The following is a 13,472-nucleotide window of genomic DNA, read 5'->3' as shown; positions in this document are numbered from 1 at the left end:
ATCTTAATCCTGTTCCTGGAAGACAGGGAGAGCAACCAGGGGCTGGAAGTCAGCAGAACCTGGAAGAGAAAGAAGATACTGCCATATGCATTGCCGTGGGACAGGATCACCTGTCACCAGCTCCAGAGCTCCACTCTCTTTGGAGAGAAAGCATCGCCTTGCTGACGCCTCAATTTTGGACTTCTCCTAGCCTCAAAACTGTGAGCCAATAAATTCCTGTTGTTTAAGCCAACCCTTTGTGTGGTATTGTTTAGCACCTAGAAAACTAAAGCACAGAGCAATAAATATATAATTACAAACCAAAAAATGAATAAGTTGTTACAAATTTAGAAGAGGGTTGTGAAGTGCACAGATGCTGCGATGGAGGATTTAAGGGAGGCTCATTCTCTAAATGGGATGAGCAAAGATTCTTTATGATGCCGAGGCTTAAGGATGAGGAGCAGCAGGCAATGCGAGGGGGTTAAGAATATTCATGCATGAAGTTGCTAGGGCAAGAAAGAGCTTGGGGTAAGTGTTCACAAGCCAAGAAGGAGCCAGTATCGCTGTAGCGCTGTTGGCGAGTAACTTGAGATGAGGGAATCAGAAAAGTAGTTATTATCCTTTTTTTTTCAGGAGGTATAAAATAACAGATAGAAATTAAGTTTGTTAACTGAGTTATTTAAACTCATAAAATTTTGCAATTTTTCTATTTCTTCAATAAGAAATGAGGAGAGCATGTAGAATAGAAAAGATACTCAGTCTTGTCTTGTTTGGATGATATCATTGATATTGATTAAATACTGAATTTTAAAAGAAGTTTTTTTTTTAGCTTAGGGTTAGCCATTAGTTAAAAATAATAATAATAAAAGAAAAAATCAACCTTTTTATTTATAACAGTATTGCCTTAGATAATTCACTACTATGGTTATCAGCCTCTAAAGGTTAATGTTAGGTTCGTAGCAGATGCTATGTGTTTTCTATCAATTTAAAATATTCCCCTTTTCCATTTCATGTTTCTTCTTGAATTCTCTTCGCTGGTTTTATTGGTGATGTCCCATTTTGTTTTAGGCATGTCTTTATTAAATAACACAGTTTATGTTTCTTTTGGGAAAGAGAGAATTGCTTTTATTTAATCAGAGAATCTCTTTTTTTTTTAATAAGGAAATTACGTTCATTCACATTTACTGTGAGTAATATGTTTGGGCTTATTCTTGATATCCTGTTTACCATTTTTTTGTTTGTTTGTTCTTGTGTTTTATCTGTTTTTCTTTCATTTTCCTGCCTTTTGAAATTGAAGAGTTTTCTTTCCCCTATTTCCATCCTTCCTTCCTTCCTTCTTTTTTTTATTTCATTGTTCCTTTAGAAGTTTGTGTTGTACATCTGAAATCTATTTTTACTAGTGGCTAACCCTAAGTTAAAAAAGAATAAACTTCTTTTAAATTCCGTATTTAATCAGTATCAGTGATACCATCCGAACAAGACAAGACCAAGCATGCTTTCTACTATTCTACATGCTCTCCTTATTTCTTATTGAAAAAAAGAAAAATTGGAAATTTTAGTTTCATGTTTTGTTTTGTTTTATTTAAAAGCTTCGGATTGGGTGCATGAGTGGTTCAGTGGTAGAGAAGCCCCCCCTGGCATGTGGAGCACGCGGGTTCAATTTCCAGTGCGTGCACTCCCCCAAAATAAGCCAAACTTCTGATTATGAAATATTCAAATATACAAAAACACATAAAATAACAAACCTCTAACTGGAGTAAAATCAAACAGATGCTAACATTTTTGTCTTACTTCCGATCTCTTAAAACAATTATGTATATAACCAAAACCCTACCTCCATCCCTTACTCCTGCCTCCCTTTTTAGAACTTGTTTTGCAGTTGCTGCTAATCATTCTTATGTATGTTTTTGTATTTTTACCACATATCTATGCACCCGTTTAAAAAAAACCTCACACTTGTAGGCAATTTGGCTGAGTATTATGGTTTAAGAATAGTAGGCTAAAACTTCTTGACCTTCAAATTTTTTTAGAACTTTTTCCATTATTCCAGAACTTAGTGTTGGAGATGAGTGGTGTGATTCAATTTTTATTTTTATTCCTATGTAGGTAGTTTATCTGCCCTGTCTTCCCTGAAGCTGTTAGGATTTTCTCTTTATATTTAGACTTCAGATAGTTCATTAGGAAATATGTTTATATGTTTATCCTTTTCCTCTGTTCAGCACTAAGTGACCTTCTGACCTTCTTCAATCTGAAAACCCAAGCATTTTCCCCAAGAGGTGTTTCTCTTTTGTTTCTTTGGTTATATCCTTCCTTCTATCTTTCTGTTATCTCCTTTTAGAATTTTTATTTTATGTGAAGAGGGCAATGCTTGCCATTCAAGATTGAACATAAAGCACTTGGCATTGTGCAAAGGACACTGGTGTGAGTATAAAATATGGATATAGGTGTGTATATTGCACATATTCACATAAATGTGAAATCACTGACAAATAGTGCTGAAAAAATTAGCTATTTAAAATATTCACCAAGAGAATTTCCAAAGACTCCAAGAAGACAAAGTAAAACATGGAATCATTAACAACTAGAAGCAAATATGAATAAATATGTTTATATTTCTTGGATAGAAAATGGCTTTACAAACATAAAGAAAAAAACTTTTGGAAGTAATCACAAAGGATTTTTTTTAATACAAATTTTAACTGTCAAAAAAAATAAGTAGTTTTTTTAAAAACGTGAAAAAATACATGCAGTTAATAAGACCAGTTATGGTAGATTATCTTAAACATAAAAGGAGTTAACATTTTAGTAAAACATGAACACCAAACAGGAAAGATGGGTGAAGGACATGAGTAGTTAGCAGACTATGAGATAACCAGTCAATATTTGAATAACTCAAGGAACGTATTCGCTTCCTGCCATCTTTTAGACATTACCTATTGAAAGCAAATCAGCTAGTACACAATGCTAGAAAGAAAAATTAGGTTGATTAGATCGATCTTTATTACCCTCTCATAAATTACAAGTGCAATATGGTAAACTGTATTACAGATTATCAGGATATGAATGTATGGAAACAACTCAGTGATTTGAGTCCTGTAGTAAAATGCAAGTATGATCCTTAGGAAAAAAAAAACTTGAGAATATTAAACTTTTTATGGATGAGCACTGATTATGCCAATAAAGAATTACAACTATACTTTATATTAAAAAATGCTAAGAAAATAAGGGGGGTCAGGATATTTTCCCTCTCCCCACCCCCTGACAGCTGGGACATAGATGTGCATCTTAAGCATAGCCTATCAAATAGACCCCAACGGAACTTTGAATCTTGTGGGAGTAACCCGAAGTTGTCTGGGGACATTCAGGCAGCTACTACAGAATTTAGGAACCGAGAGTGCAGCAGTGAGTGTCTTTAGGGCAGTATAGTCCTGCTTGTAGAAATGTTTTTGGTGACAGCTTCATCCTATTTTGGCCATTCCTGTAGCAGAACCTTGGCTGTGTCATGTCATCCTTGGTTCCTGACTTAACCTGGTTCTTCGTAGAGTCCATAGATAATCTGACACCCTTCAGAATTAGTAATAACTGATTAGTTTATGCTGCGGTAACATTCACCAGAAATGTTTGTGCCTTAACACAATACGAGTTTATTTCCCAGTCCTGCAAAATTTACTGCAGGTCTGAAGTCTCTCCAGAGTTGCTCCCTTCTATTCTAAGCAGTGACTCAGGGATCGAGGCTGCTGTAGGCTCCATCCTGTGGCAGCACCGCCTTGCATCCAGGGCTTCCTAGATTGTCACAGTAGAGAATGAGAGTGTTGGAGGGTTGTGCATGACATCTTAAATGCTTTAGCCCAAATTGGTGCATGTCATTTTCATCTGCAGCCTGTTGTTCAGAACTAATCACGTGGCTCCGTCTAACTCTAAGAGCACTGGGAGATGCAGGGGATGAGGGCATAGATATTCAGTAAATAATAAATGCCTGCCACATTTTCCAATAAACCCACTTCTGCTTAACTTAAAAAATGTGGTAAGATTAGACCAAAGGTAGTAACTAAACTCTTTCTTTCCTGAGTTATCTCTCACCATTTTCTCATGTAACTATTCTAGGAAAATTAGGCTGAATTATGTTTCACAAACATATACTGATTTCTGGATTTGGTAATGCATTCCCTCTGCTGCAGTTGCACTTCCCTCGTCTTTTACTTTTAAAATTCCATCTGTCTTTCTAAGCCCTTGTTAAATACTCCCTTTTCCATGAAGAATTTCATAACTCCCTCCACTATTTTTCTGTGCTCACTCTTTTCTAAAGTTTTGCAGGGCTTTTATGAAATTCTCTCATGGTACTAATCCATTCTGCTACATTATTGTACTAAATGTTCTCATGTTATTTTCCTTACTAAGTAATGAGGCTTTTGCATATAGAATTTGCCTTGAGTCTTAGAATGCCCTGTTCACCCATTCAAAGATGTTGCAAACTGGGTATTAATATTTAGTTTCTAAACAGAATTTAATGACTTTCCTAATTAATTTTTCTTGTTTTAGATATGCTTATTAGGCAGTTAGCTGTGACTTGCTTATTAATTCAGCAGTAGCATTTTATTGACTATCTAGCCACTGTTCTAGATGCCAGAGATACAGAAATGAAAGGCCTGGTGCTCTTCCTTCACTCCGTGAAGTTAAGGGAAGATAGGCAATAAACACATAAACCAATACATAAGATAATTTGGGGTGGGTAGGCCATGGTGGTTCAGCAGGCAGAGTTCTCGCCTGCCATACCAGAGACCCGGGTTCAATTCCCAGTGGCTGCCCATGTGGAAAAAAAAGAAAGATAATTTGGGGTTTAGATAAAGGATATGAAGATGATGAAGTGGGATAATGTGGTGGTGGTGGGTTGCTTCTTTCGTTAGTATATCTGGGGACAGCAACCTTTTTGAGTAAGTGACATTCAATGGTAAGTGAGTCAACAGTGAAGATCTATAGGAAAGAATATCCCAGCAGAAGGAAGCATAAATGCAAAGGCCCTGCAAGAGAAAGGAGCTTAAGCAGTGTGGCTGGAATCTGGCAAATAAGGAACTGTGTGAAGAGAGATGAGGTCTGAGAGACCGGTAGGGAATCAGGAGCCTCGGTGTGGATTTCAATGAGGAAGCCTTTGAAAGATATTAAACAGGAAAGTTATCAAGTCTGAATTGATTTATGCACTTAAAACATGGTTCTTCTGTGTGGAAGCTGGACTGGAGGGGGCAAGAGTGAAGGAAGAGGGGCCGATTCAAAGTTCATCACTCTTACTCCCCTATCTCCCCTCACAAAACACCAACCAACTCTTTCTCCCATTGCAATAGGCAGATAAGAGGCTTTGCTCACTTGGCTGGGATTACAGCAGTGAAGAAGTGGTTCTGACAGGCTTTTCTCAAGCACAGAATGGTCTTTGGAAGGCTATGGTATTAGCAGGCATGTCACTCAGCCACTTGCTTCCAATGTAAAAGTGCAGGACAAGAGTTAGACTCTCAGGCTCTAGGACACGGAGCAAGTTTGTGTATGATATTCACTGCTTAATGCTAAGGAGACCATAAAGTGCCAGAAGCAAGGCAGTGCTGGCATGCCACTGTGTGTAGGAAAGCCGGCCATGTATTGATCAGGACTATATTATGGGGCTGAAACTTTCACCCAGTGTGTTAAAAAGAGAACATAATGAGTATTCTACTCTTTTTCAGAGATCTATGTGCAGTTAATGCACTTCTCTAAAGGAAAATGTGAGAAAAACTAGAGCACCATCACACAGTGAATGAAATAAAATTTTCCAGACTTTAGTTGTATATGGCATTTACAATGGCTAAGAAGAAATAGAAGTGTTGGGCACAAACCTAGATGAAGTAAAATGGGTGTCAAGACGGAAACAACATATTGTAGAGCGATCTCAGTTGCATTAATTATCAGTGTTCTGAGAAATGGATCTTAAACCCAGTCTAGGTTCCACTTTTAGAAAAAAGTCTAATTTCAAAGGGCCATCCACATCCATCACTCTTCCAGTGATCCCTTAGCTACTAGACTGAGGACTAAGATTTGTATGTGTGGACTATTACCTAACATTGTCTCTTAAGATACAGAATATAGGAGGATTTCCTAGTTGACTGTTTCTATGTGGGTTCCTGAAAGATATCACAGTGTAACTATAGCAATGCACTAAAATTGGATTGGATTCTGGGATACCAAGATGTCTGCCCTGAAGGAAAACATGATTTATTGGTAATAGAAAAAGTACTTTGAGTTTAAACCTTTATTTTCCCCACTGGATCCCACCACAGGCCTGTGCGACAGGTATGGCTGTTCCTGAGGAGAAGAATTAGGCTAATGAGAGGTTAACTTGGACACAGCACTGGTGTATAATTGATTTACCTTGACTTGTTTTGGATCTGTGGGATGTCTGATTTTTATAAAAACATAAAATTTGCCAGCCAGACTGGAAATGTTTTCTGTGGGTTTTTTTTTTTTTTTATCAGAAAAGCATGGACTCTCTCTAGAGGTCCTCTCTGTCAAGAACTTTTTTTTTCCCTTTAAATTTGTTCTTATGTCCCATTTATAAGCAAAGTTCAACTAGTTAGGGAAAAAGTCACTCTAGAAGAAAAGGCTCTAATTGTGAAACCAGATGGTTGGCATTATTCGGCTGATGGGATTGTGTAGATTGGAGGGAAGGTGTGGTAATGTGATCTTGTTCTGCAGCTGTGACCTGTTGTTCAAAAACAGCCTTCTTCCTCTCTGCCTTTTGCGGCGACATTCCAGCACCTCTCCTTCCCTCTTTGTGGGCATCAGGACCTCCACAGATTGATTTGACAGATTTATAAGGCAGTAATGAAGCTTGCTTTAAGAAGAGCAAATTCTGCTATTTATTCCAACCTGTGGATATTTTTTGAATATCCCCTTCACAATGTTACTTGTAATATAGGCAAATCATGCAGAACTTATCTGTTCTTCTGCACACTGAGAGACAGTTTCCCAGGCCTCCAATAACCATGAGTCTGTCCTAATGTCTTTAGGGCATGCTCCATCTGATGTCTTGCAGATACCTCCAACTAAATATACATAAATCTGAGATCATCACTTCTATCTCCTCCATCACTCAACACCCAACCAATTCCCTTTCTTGTATCTCCTCCCTCTAAAAGGTACCATCATCCTTTCTTCTTCCAAATTGAATCTGGGAGTCTTCCTAAACCCTTTCGTCTTTCTTATCCTTCTCTTGCAGACTTTCTCCTCAATACATTTCCAATTTTTCCACCTCTTTTCCATTGCCACTGACCTGCTTCAGGCTTTCATTGTTTCTCCTTTGGAGTTATAAAAGAAACTGATATTTTTGCTTTTATCTTTACGTAGGTCATTTTCTTCCTCCACTCTGTCATGAAATTTGTATCATAAATGAAAATCTGAACAAAAGAGGCCACTGAAATCAAGATCTCATGAGTGGTTGGGTGTTTGTAAAAATTATTTTTTTTTTATAAGCTCTGTAGGCTTTATTTGTGTAGCTGGGGTTGAGAACCAATATGGAGAACCAAAATTCTCAAATATCTTACCCAATATACAAGGCCTTCATGATTTTGAGCACATTATCTTCTGCCACTTCTGCTTCCAGTTTTACAATAAATAATCGTAAACTACTTGTATTTTCCCTTACTTTCATACCATTGCATCCCATTCCATGGTTTTTGTACCTTGGCCGATGGAGCTTCCTTTGTTGGAAATGTTCTAGAAATATACATGCTACCTATTGAGTACCAGTAAAATGGCCAAGAACCCCCTGGTAGGTATTGAGTTGACCCCCTAAAAATCCAAAATGATTTGAATCTACCATGCTTCTCTGTTATCTTTCTCTTCTTCTTTGTCATGCTCCTTTCACCCAACTTCAAGTCCTAGGAATCTCTTATAACCAGGGTGATAACATCTTAGAGCTTTTTACAATACTACATCTCTGTGGTCCAGAACATACTTTCATGGTCTTCCCTGGGTGCATGTGCCCCATGACTGTGCTGTGCAACCCCTCAAGCATCTGTGCCACCCACAGTGACAATGGGTACTGATGGTGAGGTAGATTCACAGTTTATAGAGGGCTTTTACATATCGCGTCTTAGTTTGATCATCATGATGGCATCGTAAAGTAAGCAGGGAGCCAGTACTTCTCCATTTTACAGTTAACGGAGATGGAGGCTGCTTTCACTCTGGTCAGTCTGCTTTACATTTGTGCACAGTTGGCTCTCTGTAGGTTATGTGCTGATAGGGTCAATGATGCATACCTCAAATCCACTAGAATGATGTTTGACTACTTATTACTAAAGGGGCTTGGGTGCAGCTTGTTTTTGCTTTCAGAAGCATGGAGGGGGGGAAACCCATAATTTGAGCAAACTTGATTTCAGAGTATTCACTCACAATTTTTTGAAGCCTAATCACCCTGCAATTTTCCAGGCCCCATTTCCCCCCTTCTTTTGTGCATTTTTGTCTTTTGGTCTGTTTAATCGTTGGCACTGTGAAAGAGAAGAAAGGAGAGAAAATGGGAACTCTCCATAGATGTTGATTTCTGAGGCCTATGTAGTTAAATCCCTTAAATTGTTTGATTGAGTCTTGAAGACCCAAATGCAGAGTGTGGTTAAACCTAACCATAGTAAAGAAAACAGTTTCTTTCAGTGAAGAAGGAGGGAGAGGATTCTGAGTTCTTCAGTGAGCTGACTATATATACTCAGCTTGGGTGTCAAGGACTGGTGTTTCCCATTTAATGTCTCCCATCAGCCAGTCTGATCTCCTTGTATTTTTTTGGTCTACAATAAGGCCCATGGGCTACTTTCTGAGACCATGACTCTTTTTGGAAAGCTCTTGCCTTTTTAAGAGTTTTTGAATTTTAAAATGAGAAGAAATTATGAAACAAGTAGCTGTATATGACGTCTGGGACTTTTGAACAAAGTTAAGCAGCTTGACCGAGTGTGTGAGAATGAGGTTGTTCTTTTTTGCCTCTTGAAAGGAGAAAATGATCATTTCATTTAAAATAAATCTGTTGCGATACATGTTGCTGGTATCTAATCAAGCTCTGAACTTGAGCTCAATTAGGTCTTTGATAAAAGGGAAAAGGAAAATTGAAAGAATTCTCTCCCATTCATGAAGGGACTGTGTGTTTTTAGTTCCAAGTGGAATAATAGAACCATGTATTTTCCATCTAAGCATTTTCCACCATGAGAATAATTCCCTTCCTGGCTTTTCAATGAATAATGCATTATTTCTGAAACCCAAGAGGCATTCCTTTGATTTTCCTTTATGTTTAGTTTTCTGAGTGATTTTCAAGCAAGGAAATTCAAGGACTTGGAATGAGTGCTTTATTAACATTTTTACTGGTGGTTCAAATAGGTTCTTGGCTATTATCTCCTGATATTTGAAATGTTTTTTTTCCTCTCTCTAAGGAGAGTCTATGGTATTGTATTTATTAGAAAATGAAGCACCTTGGACAGTCTTCAAAGTGAACAGCAGTTTAAAACCAATACATTTGTGTGGCAGAACAAAAAGCTTTATGGGGAGACTTTCCTTCTTTCTTTATTTTCATTTCCCTGCTGAAAAAGTTCAAAAAAGAAAGCTCACATTCAAAACTGGGCTGTTCAGAGACTAAATCTCTTTTGTTTACATTTTGTGAAACTCATTCCTTGAGGTTAGTCCAAATCCACGACCTTAGTCCAAAGCTGCACCCACCTAGGCCAGCCTTTGTTGAAATCCAAAGATTCAAATGCCCTTCTGGGCTCTTCTGCTCCCCATCTGCTCATCACGTAGCCTGATTATACATATGGTGCCCATTAAGGGAGAGGTAATGGAACATGACGGTGCCCGTGGGTCCTTTTGGCACATGTCTTTCCAGGCAAGGATCCCCAGCAGATCCTGGGATAACATTATGGTAGGTCTTAATGCCATTTCACATCCTGCATTTTCCTGGGAGGCAAGTTATGAGTGATTTCAGCAACTACATACAATAGAACTGAGAGCAAAGCCTATAGTTCCATTTTTCTTACAGTTACAATGATATCTTAATAACTCAGAGTAATTGGAAGAAAGAACATAGGTGGTATGTTAGTAAAAACATCTAAAATAATTAATTTTTTTAGTTTCAAGAAGTGGAAGTACAATGCAGTGTTTCCTAGAGCCCAGAACTAAAAGCCAGCCTCCAAGAGCAGAAACTCTGGGATTTGCCTCCTGTCTGCCACTTTCCAGGACTATGACCTTGAGCCAGTTATTTAACCTTTCTGGATCTCAATTTCTTCATCTGTATGATGGAATAATAGTTTTGATCTCATAGTTATTATATAGATTAAATGAGTTCATATTTATAAAGCACGTTAAAAAGTAGTATGTCAGTAATTGCTGAATAAAAGTAAAACATTTTATCATTGGAAATGGTCCAATCAGGTCCATGCTACTGAGCAGATAATAATTATTGTTGTGATTACTTCCTTAGTATTCATTTAATCCTTAAAACAAATTACCAAGGTAAATATAATCATCTGTTTTTCAGGTAGGTAAGAGAAGTAATTTTCCCAGCCTCACACAGTTTGTTAAGTGGCAAAGCAAGAATTTGAGTCCAGAAAAATCTGAGTTCAAAAGCTGTGCTTTAAGTAAATGCCAGAGAACATTGGTCATTAATACTTATCTTTTGCCTAAAAACAATCTTACGCTATTAAAAACCATGTTTTTATAAACAATGAAGTATGTCTCTTCAGTGCAGTTTTCATAACTCATTGGCTTATCAAATTCTCCTTTGTTCAAACTAATAATCATCAATTTCATAGATATTCAATTTTGGTAAAATCTGAATTAACAAGATTTTATTAAATTGTTTTGTTGTCATCAAACTTACTCTGATCATTTCAGAAAATGGGCATTTCATTTGAAACGATGGTTTAGTGCTCCAAATCGCAGCATGTTTATATTTAGATCAACAACGGAAATCCCTTCACTTCCTAGTTGCTTGTTTTATACTTATATGTTTTCTTTCTTCTTTCTTTTTGAAATCCTCCCTCTCCTTCTCCTGCCACTGTAGGTGCCTTTATCATCTGCTGGACTCCTGGATTGGTCTTGTTGCTTCTGGACGTGTGTTGTCCCCAGTGTGACGTTCTGGCCTATGAGAAGTTTTTCCTTCTCCTCGCTGAATTCAACTCTGCCATGAACCCCATCATCTACTCCTACCGTGACAAGGAGATGAGTGCCACCTTCAGACAGATCCTGTGTTGCCAGCGCAGTGAGAACCCCAGCGGCCCCATGGAAGGCTCAGACCGCTCGGCGTCCTCCCTCAACCACACCATCTTGGCTGGAGTTCACAGCAATGACCACTCAGTGGTTTAGAAGGGGAGCCGAAGGCGCAGAGCCAGCCATGACCCCCTGAGAGATGAACAGCCTCCCCCTACCAAATTGCAAGGGCAAGGTGGGGGGTGTAAGAGAGAAGAGAAGAATTAACTCATGTACTCAAACACTAACCGATGGCAGTATTTGTCCCTGGACCCCGCAGGACTCGATGCATTCCGCACATTAGCTTACGTGACAAGCCTCCTCCTGATTCCTGTTCTTTTTGAAAGTAGAAGGTGGAGTCCTTGGAGTGGAACTCACGAACAAACTCTGCAAGTGTCCGTTTAGCTCACACTAACTAGACTTTAAAAGATTTTGCGTGGTTTGGTGCCAGTTAGGAGAAATTCTGACTAATTGAACCCACAACTTCATTTACATACAGGCTTCCCTTTTTTTTATTTTTAAAGGATACATTTCATGTAATAAACGTGTTTGTTTATGCCTATCAGCATGTTTGTGATGGACGAGACAAAAGCCTTTTTTTTTTTAACCACCATAACTCCATTTTTTTCCTTGTGTAGGAAAACTGTAAATTAGAATTATTCTCTTTAAAAGCATGCATGTAATGTATGTATGCATTATACCCTACTTTAAAAGATAATACTAATTGTAAAATCTTTTAGAAAATGGAAGGACCTACAGGTAAAAGCCAGAATTTGTTTAGGTTACGAAACAAACAATGCCCTAATCTCAATAAAAGGTTTTTATTAAAGTGTTGTATCAAGTATAAAACAAACAGGGGATGTATGCTTATTATCAAAAATCCTTGAAGTTAAAGTGTGGTAATATTGTGTTCACATATTTATGATACACAAGTGCATTCTAATTACAAAGAACATGAGAAGAATTTTTAAGTAGCCTGTGTTTTTCTGAATTATAAAATAACACGTACTCATTGTAGAAAACAGGAAAAATGTAGAAATGTATAAAAAAGAAAAAATAATTATTGATAATCTCACAGCCCAGAAGTAACTACCATTAATAGGTTTTTTCTCTGTGTATACCTATATGTATATTATATACTTTTTGTTTTACGTAATTGGGATCATACTGTAAGCAGTTTTGTAACCAGATTTTTTTCTACTTCAGAATTGCCACATTTTCCTATGGCATTAAACATTTTACAGAAACACAATTTTAGTGGTTAGATAATATTCCATTTAATGGATGCAGTTCCGTTTATTTAACTGTTCCCAAATTGTTGACTATTTGGGTTATTTACCGTTTTGCATTACTATAAATAATGTTGCAGACATTTCATGTACATAAAACTTTGTCCATATAATTGATTGTTTACTTAGGACATATTCCCATGAAGGACTTTTTTTAAATGTGAAATGTGTTTTATGGTTTTACCTTTTATAAAAAGGAATTCACAGCTTTTGAATATCTGGATGGCAATTGTGAGGAAAGCCAGAGAATTTATCTTTTTTTCTGCAGGAGAAATGCAGTGTTTACTTTAGTCAAGAGTAGCTCTTTTTATATAAGAAGATGGACTAGAAATAGTCCACTATTACCAGTTATCAGGATATCTTAATATGTCTAGCAATTTCAAGTTCCAGTTACCCTGCCCTTGGTAATCACAACTGTAATGCAGAGTTGAATGAAATACAAAGAAATCAAATGTGCCAAGTGAATAAAAGATCTTCACATGAAATAGCTTGGGGCCAGTCTGTATTAGGTGGGCTGAGTATGCTGGTATGTGACTCGGTACCGTGTATTCTCCAGGAATCCTACTTCATAGACTGCCTCTGTGTTAGGTGGTGCCTGTTTAATACATTGTCCAGGTAAACCAATAAATGCAGCCATTTGGGGCTTTTTTTTTTGTAAATAATAACACAGTCAAGACATAGGAATGGGAAGTCAGAAGTAGGTGTAAGAGGAAGGTGTCCAGAAGACTGGCTGTTTAGGAAGGGAGTGAGTGAGTGCACAGCTGGTGTCTGAGCAGTGGGCACACTTACAAAGTGGGCACCATGATAAGCATGTGGACAGAGCACTCACCAGTTAGCAGAATGGTGACTCTATACAAAAGTTAGAGCATTCTATATAGGAAGTGAAAAGGAAAGAAAAAAAGAATGTGGGTTTCTAGTCATGTGCATTTATTCTGAAGGAAATATGGATTATTTGAAATTAAAGAC

The 13,472-nt window shown here is 37.6% G+C and overlaps 1 protein-coding gene across 1 annotated transcript in view; it reads left to right on the top strand.

Annotated features, from left to right (window-relative positions):
- Window positions 1–11,785, top strand: part of LPAR1 (lysophosphatidic acid receptor 1) — an 83,625-nt gene extending 71,840 nt beyond the window's left edge. The window contains exon 3 of the mRNA XM_077141712.1: window positions 11,033–11,785. Coding sequence (XP_076997827.1) covers window positions 11,033–11,334 — 302 coding nt within the window. The 3' untranslated portion in view covers window positions 11,335–11,785. The remainder of the gene's footprint in view (window positions 1–11,032) is intronic.
- The last annotated feature ends 1,687 nt before the right edge of the window (window positions 11,786–13,472 follow it).

The sequence above is a fragment of the Tamandua tetradactyla genome, chromosome 2 (assembly GCF_023851605.1).
Source record: "Tamandua tetradactyla isolate mTamTet1 chromosome 2, mTamTet1.pri, whole genome shotgun sequence".
NCBI classification, from domain to species: Eukaryota; Metazoa; Chordata; class Mammalia; order Pilosa; family Myrmecophagidae; genus Tamandua; species Tamandua tetradactyla.
The sequence above is the reverse complement of the archived record's forward strand: the minus strand, read 5'-3'. Positions and strand labels throughout refer to the sequence as shown.